A 13,553-nucleotide genomic window follows, 5' to 3' on the forward strand; every position below is an offset into this window, starting at 1 on the left:
AACATTTTGAAATATATATACATATATGAATCGAAAGGCAAACCCAACTTTTCTTGAAAGGAAAAAGCGTGTATGTAATCTATATATTAGTTCATTTGGAATGATAGAAATTTGACCCTTGGGTGCATGCAAAATTAGTATTGAATCTTTTATATATGATTAAGGTTTAGTTTTGCAGGGCTGACTCTTTAATCTTTACCGAAAATAATAATAATTAGTAAATTGTTTTGCCTTTATTTTTTAAACCTTATTATTTTTTTGATGAGCAAACTAATTATAAATGCAATATAAATGAATAATTAAATCGATTCAGAAAACTTTAAAAACCTGTCGGTTAGAGATAGTAAATAGTAACTATGGTTGAATTCACTCTCTAAAACTAATAAATATTTCTTTATTCCAAACTGGTGGGTTTTTCTTTTTCTTTTTTTCTTTTTCAATTATATACTTTATTTAATAATTTTTCTTTTTTTACCATTCGTTATATTGATATACTACTTTTTAATTAAAAAATTACTTGATATACTATAAATAATTCTCATACATAATTTGAGAAACATAATAAACAAAAGTTTACATAAAAATGGCATTTGATGAAAATGACATTTATTATGGTGAATAACAAGAAAATCATCCCATGCAACTCAATCGAGTAAAAGGTCAAATGTGTCCTTACCTATCTTTTTTATTTAAAGAAAAAAAAAAAAAAGGAAGGAAGAGAAATGTTAAACTGTAAACAAGAGCAACCATAGCAAAATCATAGGAAAGATCGGAGCCGTCCGATCGAGTCGATTCCTAGGATCTTCCAAGCGACCCAAAAACTCCTTCCATCTCCTCCTAAAACTGCAAATTTCAAACCTTGACAAAGAAGCAATTTAATTATTAAAGGATTTTCCTTGAAACAGCCGGAAAATGTCATCATGGTAGCAGTATTTTGCACCAAAGTGAGCGCAGATTAACAAGGAAGAATTTCAAAAGAACCGTTTGACGGTTGTGTTTGCTTGGTCACAATCTATTTCTCTATTTCTTCTCCTCCTCTCAACTCTCCCCTCGTGATCGCTACCGGCTTTCTCAATCTACTCTTTTTTTTTTTTTTTTAAAAAAAAAAACCCCCTTAAAAGATTTTTTTTTTTTTTTTCTTTTTCTGGATCCCTAAAAAGCCTCAGTTTTGGAGACAAATTTCTGGCTTTGCTTTCAATTTTTATAGCTATCGAGTCGCATTATTGTCTCTCTGCTCTGCGTTGAAGAAGCAAAGATTGTTGGCTTAGCTCCTTTTGAGCTTCCCGCTTGGTCGATTATTGTACGTGTATTTTTATGTATTTACGGAATTTATCCCAAAATCGAACTGGTTAATCGTGATGTTATCCAAATCGGTGTAAAAGCGATCATTCTCAATGAAGCGGCAATGAGGTGCGTGGAAGTGAAATGGAGGTTAGATCTGAGAGTGTACCGGGGAGATGCGATAAGCTTCAAGCTCCGGTGATCCCTAAAACTCGCTTGCAGGTTTGGTTCATTAGAGTGTGTTCGAGCATTTTGCTATGGACCTGTTTGGTTCAGCTCGTCGCCGTTGGGGAGCTATGGCATCCTCGTTTGCTCGTCACGTTAACCAGTCAGATATCGCGATTTGCCCGTCTAGAACAGCCTCTGCCCGTGCAATCGCCGCCGCCTCTTCTTCCAGCAAGTAAGTCTTTTTGTTTCGGAAACGTCTTTCATAGTGTCTTTTGAGCTGTTTATTTGGAGCCAAGTTGATGAAATTGGTTGAATTAGGTTGCTTTCTGTGCACTAATGCTTGGTCTTTCCTAGTAATTGTGGGATGGTAGGGTAAATGGGATCTTTCGTTTTGGAGTATATGTGAGTAATGCTGAGAGCCTTGATTACTTTTGACGTTGGATATAACGGGCATGGTGAAGGCTTCTGGAGAGTAGTGTGGTTGTTTAAGGGATAAGATCAACAATTATGTTTGGTTGTTATCTGTTTTAAGCTAAATCATTGTAGTTTTAGTTATTCAGTCAATACTTATACGGGAGTATTTACTGTTGACAAACAAACAATTTTTAAGTAAAATGGCTTCTAGGGAAATATGCTATCAGTATGCTGAAGGCATACGTTATCTCAAATGACTAAAGTGACTGGGTAAGAGCTTGGCACGTAACTGTGGAAATTTGATACAAAAAGAAGCTGGTCTTTTGAAATTGGAATTTATTAATCTCCAGTACATTTGTCCATACAACAATGCTAAAGATTCTTTGATACACCTTTCTGTTGCTGTATTTGTAAACTAAACAGCCCAGCAGATTTATGAAAATACAGGTGAAATCCAATTCTTACTTTAGCACTGACTTGGATATGGAGGGCTTTTTATCAGTTAACTGAAAACTGACTTGCCTGCGAGAAAGCCATGCATCTCAAGCATGATCTTGTTACTGGCTTGCCAATCAACTAGTTTATTTTGACAATTTTTTTTAACGAAATTGACAAGTAGGTTGTTGATCATTATAGAAGCGTCAAAGTAAACAACTTTGCAGCTTCTGACTGTCATCTCTCCAGTTGCCAACATAATATATAATCATTTGCCATATTGTAAATGCGCAAATCCTTGATCAGCATAGTTTGCTTTTGTTGTCATTCAAAGAAAAAGATTTGCCGTTGTTGTCCTTGTAGCCAGTTTATGTCACTTTAACCCTATTTATGAGGTTAATCCTTTATGACATCTACTATATAGAAATTTATGAAAAATAAACTCTAATTTCAAAATCCATTTAATTGGAAGTACTTTACTTTAGTTATACCTAAATTACTAATGAGAAGTCACTCAGTTGCATTACACATAAACAACATAGTCTGTTAGATTGTTACTGTTATATCCTCATTTACTGAAACGTTTCATTTTTATATTCTGACCCTGCAGAAGAACTCATGCACTAGATCAAATAGGCCATTCTAGTTGTCTCTTTACATTTCAAAGTGCTAAAATTTTCTCGTTTCTTGATCTTCTTTCTTTTTGACAGTTTTATTATCGTGGTATGCCTCTATCTTTCCAAATAGATGTTATCTTGGGGTCTCTGCCCTACATTTTTGTTTTCTTATATCTTCGGATATCTTTTCTATTCTCTTCTAAAATTATTACGTCAAAGCATTAACATCTTTAAAACTTGTTTTTACGGGTCCATTTTTCTCTTGAAGTTTCAACTTGTCGTGTTTTATATATATACATGCTTCTTTTTTTTGTTGTTTCTTGGAGGAATTATGTCCATGCTTTCTGAGGCTATTTTTAGAATAAATCTATAAATTTTGTGGAATTTATTTGAAACTTTACATTTGATTCAATTAGGGATGATGTAAGTTCCATTAGAAAAAAAAATTGATGGATTTTGGAATGCGTCATTATAGGACTTAACCATTTTCTGATTGAACTATGTGGATTTGCAAATAAATTCCACAAAAAATCTGGATTTATTCCAACAATAACCTAACTGGCTGACATGTTTTAGATTTTAGTTTTGCTTCGGGTGAAATGGATATTAACAATTGAAACTTTGCAGGAAACTATTCCAGTAACGGTTTTCTCAGAGTGTCATGCAATGGGGGCTTGAATCAAATGCGTGCTGCGGTTTGTATTTGTTCCTTTGTTCCTTTGCTTGGCTTCTATTTTCCTATCTTAAGCCACTAAGTAATTCAATTACATTTTTCAGATCTGTGATATGGTGACTGTTGCTCGTCTTTTGAATCTCACTTTGGTTGTTCCAGAGCTTGATAAAACATCTTTCTGGGCCGATCCTAGGCATGTTTGTTTTTCTGAATTTTTTGTCCTTATTTCCTCACTTTGTACTCTTCAAAAAATTTTGAGCGATCATTCTTTCTGCAGTGATTTTGAGGACATATTTGATGTAAGACATTTCATCGATTCTTTAAGAGATGAGGTTCGGATTGTCAAGCGGCTGCCAAAGAGGTTTAATAGGAAATATGGATATGAGCCACTTGAAATGCCACCTATTAGCTGGTCAGATGAAAAATACTATTTGCAACAGGTTTGTCTGAAATAATTAGTTTTGAGAAAAACATTCTGCATGTGTTCTGGGAGGGGGGGAAGGAGGGGCATGCATAGCTTGGGGAACAAGAGGGAAACACCACAATAACTACTGAGCCATTGACCGCTTGAACCTCACCCTCACAGAAGAGGGTGTGGATGTAACTATTTGAGCCAATGCTTATTGATTTTGGATTGTCCTGATTGAATAACTTCACTGTTACAGCGTGTAGGCAGTAGGTGTGCATTCTCGTGTTGCACATATTAATCTATTGTTTGACTTGTACAGATACTACCTCTTTTCACCAAACACAAAGTTTTACACTTCAACAAAACCGATACACGCCTGGCAAACAATGGTCTTCCCCTTGATTTGCAGAAACTCAGGTGCCGTGTAAATTTTCAGGGACTGAAATTCACTCCTCAAATTGAAGCTTTGGGGTATAAATTGGTCCATATTCTTCAAGCAAAAGGACCTTTTGTGGCTTTGCATCTAAGGTATGAGATGGACATGTTGGCGTTCTCGGGTTGCACTCATGGCTGCACTGAGGCAGAAGCTGAGGAGCTAAAAAGGATGAGGTGGGTTAAACACTGATATGTCATCTTTTTAAATCTTTTAAAAGTATAATGGATGGTTTTCCTTATCCAGGTTATTGAGAAAATCCTTTTTTAGAGAAGGTTTCCACTTTTTATTTAGTAGGTGCTAGAGATACGGGAGAGTGATGTATAAAGCTAGAAAGCGTAGCCAAAGACCATAAAGTTGTTAAATCTTGTCTAAAAAGGATACTGAACGATTGATAATTCAACATTGATAAGCAGCAATAACTAAATTTATCCCAAATGGTCCAAATACTTGTCCACCTGTAGCCTTGTAGGCCAAATGAATAATGAAATGCCACTGTCTACTTATCTCGATTTAATCTATTATGGCGATGGCTTCTTTCTTAAGGGAGGCTGGATCCAGGGAGCAAAAACTGGTGTATAATTCATTCAGACATTATACATCTATTCTGAATTTTTTAAAGTACTTTAAAAATATTGACTGTATGGTTTTGCCTCATTCTTTCAGGTACGCATACCCTTGGTGGAGGGAGAAAGAGATAGTGTCCGAAGAGAGAAGAGCACAAGGTTTATGTCCTCTAACCCCAGAAGAGACAACATTAATTTTGCAAGCATTGGGTTTTGATAAAGATACACAGATTTATATTGCATCTGGTGAAATTTATGGCAGTGAGAGGAGGCTAGCAGCACTAAGAGCCGTATATCCAAGAATTGTGAGTTTGTTGCTATTTGTTTTCTTGTTACTTGTAATTTAGTGAATCTGCAACTTGCATTTTAAATATGTTTGTCAACTCTAGCACCTTGATATCGGCTTTTTCCCAAACTCTGATACCATAATTATTTGATTAAGAAAACTGGTCGATTCTGTGATATTGAATCTTTTCTCCATTAATTCCTGTTGCCCTAGCGGTTATGCCCTTCAGATAGATCTGCCACATGACATTGGCAAATAACCACGTGAAGGATAAACTGCCTTTATTGTTTAAATTGTTTCTCAGTGAACTTCCTCCTAACAAATGTGTGAACCTGATGCATCAGATGCAAGTTTAACCCAATTATGCATACATATACTTGTCTAGAACATCAATTTCTTATGCACATTGCATAATATTCATCCAGATTTCAGTACTTCTTTATAATTGCAGGTGAAAAAAGAAATGTTGTTGGATTCGGTAGAACTGCAGCTATTCCAGAATCATTCATCTCAAATGGCAGCTCTAGATTTTATGGTATCAATAGCGAGCAATGCTTTCATCCCCACATATTACGGAAATATGGCAAAACTTGTGGAAGGTCACCGCAGGTAGTTACACCTCTTCTACAATGAAATTTTCTTTCTTTTTCTCCTTAAGGAATCTCTTAATGAAGACAACAATACTGGCTGTACCAACAGAAAAGTTAAAGAGAATGTTCCTAATTACATCCCCTGCAGGTACCTAGGGTTTAAGAAGACCATACTACTAGATAGGAAAAGACTTGTAGAATTGGTTGATATGCATCAGAATGGTACACTCTCATGGGACAGGTTTGCAGCTGCTGTGCGTAAAGCACATGACAGAAGAATGGGGCAACCTACTCGACGGATAGTTATTGCCGACAAACCTAAAGAGGAAGATTATTTCTATGCTAACCCTCAAGAATGCCTTTGTGAAGGAACAAACTGTGATAAGTTACTTGGCCCCAGAAATTTGATTGAAATACAGCCATTGCATGGATGAGCTGAACTCCATTACAAATGGTTTCCCATGCAATTGTACCACTCGTATACACGGAACAATTCCAAGTTGCTTCTATAACAGAAGGTTCTGCTACGCATGCAAACCCCCAAGAACTTTGAGCTCCCATTGGAGCATCAAATGATCTTATTTTTTCCTTTCGTCCATTTTTTTTGTTGATAGTTTTTAATTTCCCCCCTTGTTACTTTCTGTCTGAGTAACTACCACGTAAGTTAACAATCAAAGGTACATGTGTTATAGCTTCAAGTTGTTCCACTGCTCCAAGGTGACAGATTCAAATTATCCTTCGTTTTCAAAATGATAATTAAGCTTAAGCTGATAAATATATTGATAGCCAAGATTGCTGCACTATGACAAACTTTTTTGTTACAGTAATTAGAGGAAAAACAATGGCAAGATAAGTTCCTCTTCTAACCTGATAATATAGTTGATATCAACATAAGTCGCCTGAATCCAGGAAAAAAAAAATTCCTACAACTTGTTTTACTAATGCTCAAGCCAGCTTTGACATGGAGGTGTATCAGCAAATTGAGTGCATACATATCATCCCATTGAAGAAGGCAAAAGCAAATAAAGTTCCTACTTGGGCTCCCAGAATATGATTTCACCTTGCTCCCCAACCAGACCAAGGTCCTTGAGACGCCTTTCTTGGTAGTATTCTAAAATATCCAGCTCAGATTCCCTCTCCTTGAAGATCTCATCAATCTGTTGCAACACCCTCTTTTCCCCAATTCTTATTCTAAGTGCAATTTCGGTTCTCGAATTAAGCTTTCCTCCTTCCAGCAACTTCTCATCCTGTAATTACCAATTGAATTTAATAAATTAAGGCACCAGGATATGTGAGCATAAATATTCCCTTCAATTCTTGAAGAGATCCAAGGAGCTGAAAGGGTTAGATGAATACAAAGTTTCAGGCATTATAACATAGAATCCTAAATAGAAACCGTGAAGGGTAAACCGATAAATAATAAATTGAAATGTGGTAGGTAGAAGGTGGTATGATTGAACTAACTATATAACCAGTGATTAAGCTAGTCATAACAAAGATCCATGTAGCAGAAATTAGAGTTGTTAGTAAAAAAGCACAAAAAATAGAAACAGTTGACGCAATAATTCACTTCACTAATTCAGCTTCCCATGGGAACTCAGCTCTGTGATATATTTGGGTATGTGCATGATTTGAAATCTTCAAGTACGTATACGCAGATGTGCAAGTTAAATGTTTTACCTCTTCAATGGTGGTATGATAACCAGAAAGTGCTGATTTGCAAGCTCCTCGGACAACTCGACAGATCAGTTCTTCATTGTCACGGCTTACAGGCAAATCGAGATGTCCCCAGATTGTGTTTCTAAAAATAGACTCCAGGAGGAAAGCATCAGTTCCCCCAAGTGCTACCAGTCTCAGGTACGGAAGCATTGCAGGTGGAAGATCTTGGCCCAAAACAATGTCAAAGTAAGCAACCTCCCCCACACCATTGGACTCAGCAATGTCAAGCTTATCTCCAAAAAAGGGATCGGACTCTGAGATCTCCAATGTTAAGGTATATGCATTGCGATCTGCTTTTTGTTCGACAAGCCCGTAATCCAGAGCTAACTCAGCATTACTTTTATTCATATCGTAGTGGATGAAAACCTGTTGAAAAATCCTGAGTAGGTCATATCATGTAAACATATTGAATTCAACAAGATCATAATTCATTTAAGCTGACTTAGGGGCCATGTCCTTTATCAAAATATACTAATGCCAAGTTTGTGAATTTCTAGTGTTGATGAGGTGATTGCTTTGATCTCATCATAACATTCTCTGAGCATATAAACCTGAAGTTCAGTTTACACAGCAAGAAGTAACCATATCACATGTCTCAGACATTAATGCCTATACTTTTCAGTTCTACTCCAACTACCCAAGTTAAATACAGAAAACAAGTAGTCTTCCTCAGAGCTCCTAATATACATTAGAATCCAAATTAGATTATTAAAACAAGAAATGTTCTCAATTTGAAAACTCCACCTGCTGACCAGCTTTAACAGAAACTGGGGACCGCAAAGAAAATAGAAGATCCCTAGAAAAAAGTCCTGCTCCTTTGATTTCATATGCATAGTCTTCTGTAGTTATGCTGGAGCTGTGGTTGATCTGGTCAAAGAGCAATGTTCACAGAAATCAAAGAAACAAACAGTAAGAAAGTGGATTCCATTTTCTTATCTTAAAGTGAAAGTGCTACACATAAAAGAGGTCAGTTACCTTAGTTATCGGTTCTGCTACTACTTAATTATGAGACTTGGGCAAGCTAAAATCTGAAACCAAAGGAACCCTGATATATAGGGAAACCTACTTTTTTCCTGGGCATGGAGGGAGACCTACATTGCTCTTCTCCTTGGTTTATGTTTTTTCCGTTTAGTAGTGGTAAAAGCTGGAGACAGCAGCAACTTTTGAACCCAAGCTCTCTCGATTGAGAGAGCTGGAAGAACCACTTTTTGGCTAGCGCCTACTCGCTCTCCTTGGTTTATATATATTTTGGGAGTCACTTGGAAGTTACATTCTAATAAAATTAGAAAACCAGGAAAAAGCTAAATACATGTACAAGAATCAGCATAAGCTTAGACCCAATAGGGTAGCACATGCAATTTGAAGCTGGAAATATTGGTTGATAGAAAAGGCAGAAAATCTCTTATTGTTATGTCATGAGAATCAAGCAAAATGCTCTGGGTTCACACGTTTTCGGACAAGAGAATTTAAATTTGCTATTCAGACATTTCAATTTTTGATCTAGAAGAAAAATTTAAAAGGGCTGGAAAGTAAGAGCTCACCATATCTGCAAGAGGGACCAAAAGAAGATTTTGACCCCGAAGACGGGAGAATGCTCTTGATCTAAGAATCCCAAATGCCCAGAAGAAGTCATCCAATGTTATAGGGGAGGGAAAGAGATGATTGTAAGGGAGTAATATTTCTTCTTCTATTTTAGAGAATTCATTTTCGACATATTCTATCACACCCAATGTGGTGTTCAACAGTTGGGTTCCTGCATCAATCCACGCAAAAAATAATGACAAGAAATTAAGGCAATCCCATATAAAGGATAAAGCATAGAATGGATATTTTAACAGTGGAAGCCTAATGAATCCTATAGCACATTACGAAGTCTAGCCTTGACTAAATTAATCACAGTAACTAATATATATCCCTAGCCTCTTCTCATTTTAACCTCAAAACAATCTAACTAAAATTAACATATCCTGGAAAAGAGTAGCTACAAGCACTAACCTTGAAGTTCAGCTAGCTCCTCTTCTGACCTGCACTGGAACCATCCAAATAACAATTTATCAAGCCCAGAATCTAACATCCAATATAACAATTAAGAACACTTGAACATCGAAAAACAAACAAGCTAAACCCACCAGAAAAGAGTTGAGTCAGTAGAGTCAGGAAGCACATCAAGATAAACACGCCAAGGCGAGTCGTCCCTCAACTTCTCTCTGATCAAGAATAGTGCCACAGAAACCCAAGGCTTCAATCCACCGCATACAGACCCAATCTCGGAAGCTGCAACAGCATCTGGGTTTATCCAGAATCGCTGGGGGACCTCCAGAACGACCTCGTTTCGAGAAATGTCTTTTTGTGCAACGAGTCCTAGTCCCTCGGGGACGAGAGCAGGCCTGACGGGGGAGTTGGCGGAGACGACGCCCTGTTCGAGGAGCCATTCCCAAAAGATGTTGAGCTTTGAAAGTAGTGGTGAGTCAGAAGTCGGTGATTGGACGGAGGTTGCGGAAAGAGAGATGAGTCTTCTTCTGGGTGTGGTTTTAGGTGGCTTTCTGGGGAAGTAAGAGAAGCGTTTCAGAGGCGTTGAAGAAGAGAAGCGGAAGGTGGAGGAGGAGGAGGAAGAAGATGAGGGGAGAGTTAAGAGTGAGGTTCTGGCCATTTGTTTGTTTTCGAGCAGTAGGCTATCGTGGGGTTTTGTTATATAAAATAAAACATTATTGGGCTTTGGCCCGTTTTCTTTTCATTTGGGCTACGTTGGGCTTGAAGGATTAGTGTATATGGTGCATGAAACTAATAAAGCACAAAATAGGTATTGAACGAACAAAAATTTTAAAGATTAATCTAACTGATGGAAATTAATAGCAAAACGTGAGAGGGAAATAAAGAAGACTTAGAGTAATTAACTTGGTGGGAATTCCAAATTTGAAAATAAAAGAGAAGAAAATAATTTGAAGAAATAACGCAAGAAGATTAGATTATGGAAATGATAAATTGAGTAAAAAAGATGAATTGAATAGAAATTGGAGAGAACATAAAAGAGACTACAAAATAAATAAATTGAAAACCTTGATCAACGGATGATCAAGAAAAATAAGATAATTAAGGAGTAATATCACGTAAATATAAAATTCTAATGAGAAATTTAGTGGAATGGTAACAAATATACAAGTGATTAAACAAATAATGAATTTTTACAAAAGGTAAATTAGTAAGTAAAAGTTATTTGTTATATAGAAGAAAGAAATTGTCAAAATTTAGAAATTATAAAATGAATAAGAAATAAAGAAGAAATGGAGAATGTTAATAGAGATTGAATAAATTAGAAAACATGATAAGCCAAAACTAAGAATGTAAGATAGGGTATTTTGTTAAATTGTCTAAATGAAACAAAAGATCGAAAAATTTAATGGAAAAATAGAATACTGACATTTCATTGAATTTGCAGCTATTATAAGTTTCTGTGCACATGAAAAAAAAATGATAATAAATCTCGTTGTTAATAAAATGAATCAATGTAAACATAAATTAATTAGTGAGAAGTGAACTTTGTGATAAGTAAGAGAAACAATAAATATGAAAAATAGAGTGAAGAAATAAAAATACCATGTAAAGATAAGAGATTTTAAATTAAAGAGGACACTCAAATATTAACATAATTGATTTAATAAGAAAAAAAACCAAATCAAATAAAAAGGAACATAAATTTTGCTACATTAACAACACGTTACAGAGGAATAATTATTCGTATACACCACAAGTTGAAGGGAGTATTCCAATAATAACAAAATGCAAAACATAATTAGAAAACCCAAACAAATCAAAAGAAAAAGTAAATTTTACTACTCTAGCGAGTGATTAATTAGGTATGCTTCGCGTAACATACAAGTAATAGAGAAACTAATTTTAAATTGATTAAAAATATATATATAGCGTGAGTCTTGGGAGTTAAGAGTAAAGTGAAACGTAAAACTGCAAAATATGTTTCACTAACTATCATAGAGGAAATTTTATGTGTGATTGAAATTTAAAAATTGTGTCAGAAATTTAGAACTCTACCTCATTGATGCATATGATATGTATCCTTACAGTATTAGAAGAATTTCCTTTAGTGGCCACTTAGCAAATATTCTACTTGGTATTCCATATTCCTGTTTTCTGTTAACCATCCATATTGCTAGCACAGATCCTTATATCCTCCCTAATAATAGCTTAAAAGTGGCATCGTAAAACGAAATTTTAATGCATTGTATAATAATTTGTTATAATCTAAAATGTAAAATTCAGTAAAAATATATATTAAAGTGTGCATCTGACACGATAATGTGATAGAATATGAAATTATAAAGTGAAGTAATATGTATCAATTGATAATCTGTATATGCAAATGTGTATATAAAGCAACAAGTGTAAACTTTGATAGAAGTTCTTAAGAAAATGTGGTTAAAAAATATACAAATAATATCACGTAATTAAGGAGAAATATCACGTATATATAAAATTCTAATAAGAGATTTAGTAGAATGGTAACAAATATAGAAGTGATTAAACCAATAATGAATTTTGAGGAAAGGTAAATTAATAAGTAAAGTTATTTGTTAAAAAAGAAAGAAATTGTCAAAATTTAGAAATTATAAAATGAATAAGAAATAAAGAAGAAATAGAGAATGTCTGTAATACCCAGTTGGGTAAAAAACAAAAAAACAATACGGGACACCTCAGCTGGTGAGGTGTCAGGACGGGCTAGGTGGTTTGGCCACGTGTGTGTACACATGGCGAGATCTGAAAATGTAGGGTCCAAATTTATCTTGCAGATTTGACGGCTCCCAAAAACCCATATAAGAGCTTCATTTTCAGCTCTTAGAGAGGAAAGAAGAACCCTAGCTGCCAGGGAAGGCCAAACGGTATCGGGGTCGAGAGAGTAGAGTGAGGGGAGAAGCCTTGGCCACGTGAGGAAGAGGAGTGAGTGGTAGTTGCAAAGGTGGGATGTGGTGGAAGGGAGACGTTGTAGGAAGAAGATGAAGAAGAAAAAGGAGAGGAAGAAGAAGAAAAAGAAAAAGAGAAGAAAAAAGAAAAATAAAGGAAAAAAAAGAAGAAAAAGAGAAGAAGAAAGAAAAAAAAAGAAGAAGAGAGAAAAGAATCATATCGGGTACAGAGAGAGAGAGAGAGAGAGAAAAGAAGAAAAAGGAGAAGAAGAGAGAGAAAAATCATGTCGGGTAGAGAGAGAAAGAAAGAGAGAGAGAAAAAAGAAGAAGAAGAAGAAGAAATGAAAAGAAATAAAAAGAAGAAGAAGAGAAAAGGAAAGAAAGAAGAAGAAGAAAGAAAAAAAAAGAAGAGAAGAAGAAAAAAAAAAGAAAAAAAGTAAAAAAAAGAAGAGGATAGGGAAAAGCCACAGGGAAGAGGAAGGAAAAAGAAAAGAAAAAAAAAAGAAGAGAAAAAAAGGGGATAAAAAGAAAAAAAAAAGAGAAAGAAAAGAAAAAAAAATGATAAAAAAAGAATAAAAATTAAGGAAGAAAAATAGAAGGGTGGAGATCAAATATGATGTTGGTGCGCCGCATGTGACAACGCACACTGATTTGATCATCAGCACGTAACACATTTAGTGACACGCGTGTGATGGTACGTGGTGACGTTAGCGATCGGGACCGCATGTCCCAAGGTAAAATATGTTTCTAATTTCACGTAATATAGTTTCTAAAATTATTTATAATTTAATATATGTGTTTTCTATTATAAACGAGAAAAATTATCCAAACAGTATTTGGATTGTAGACTGAGTCAGAAAGGATTCTTAAAGTTTTTCTAATCACACTGTAGGTAAAAATTATGTGTATTCCATACAGAAACGTAAATTATATATTTATGTAAATGTATATATATAGTGCAATATGTGTGAATTTTTAAATATATGCCTAATGTAATATAAATATAATTAGTATGTCTAATTTGTATTTGTGTGTATTTATGTAGTGTG

At 35.2% G+C, this 13,553-nt stretch overlaps 2 protein-coding genes across 3 annotated transcripts; one reads left to right on the plus strand and one right to left on the minus strand.

Moving 5' to 3' along the window:
• Positions 1 to 764: 764 nt before the first annotated feature.
• On the plus strand, positions 765 to 6,570 carry LOC110814541 (O-fucosyltransferase family protein). Of its 2 annotated transcripts, XM_022042037.2 has the most exons (8): positions 768 to 1,681; positions 3,543 to 3,610; positions 3,693 to 3,781; positions 3,866 to 4,028; positions 4,317 to 4,606; positions 5,097 to 5,301; positions 5,734 to 5,891; positions 6,021 to 6,570. In XM_022042037.2, the coding sequence occupies exons 1-8, from the start codon at positions 1,426 to 1,428 to the stop codon at positions 6,304 to 6,306; spliced, it is 1,515 nt and encodes a 504-aa protein (XP_021897729.1). In that variant the 5' UTR covers positions 768 to 1,425; the 3' UTR covers positions 6,307 to 6,570. The 2 variants fall into 2 exon arrangements, with proteins under 2 accessions (XP_021897721.1, XP_021897729.1); XM_022042029.2 differs by having other exon boundaries at positions 765 to 1,681; positions 3,693 to 4,028.
• A 58-nt stretch (positions 6,571 to 6,628) lies between these two features.
• On the minus strand, positions 6,629 to 10,270 carry LSMT-L (Rubisco methyltransferase family protein). Its single transcript, XM_022042048.2, has 6 exons — positions 9,721 to 10,270; positions 9,587 to 9,615; positions 9,133 to 9,344; positions 8,336 to 8,458; positions 7,553 to 7,957; positions 6,629 to 7,119 (listed from the first exon to the last, which is right to left on the minus strand). The coding sequence occupies exons 1-6, from the start codon at positions 10,239 to 10,241 to the stop codon at positions 6,904 to 6,906; spliced, it is 1,506 nt and encodes a 501-aa protein (XP_021897740.1). The 5' UTR covers positions 10,242 to 10,270; the 3' UTR covers positions 6,629 to 6,903.
• Between the last annotated feature and the right edge of the window lie 3,283 nt (positions 10,271 to 13,553).

The sequence above is a fragment of the Carica papaya genome, chromosome 2 (assembly GCF_054855325.1).
Source record: "Carica papaya isolate Zhongbai chromosome 2, ASM5485532v1, whole genome shotgun sequence".
Taxonomy (NCBI): domain Eukaryota; kingdom Viridiplantae; phylum Streptophyta; class Magnoliopsida; order Brassicales; family Caricaceae; genus Carica; species Carica papaya.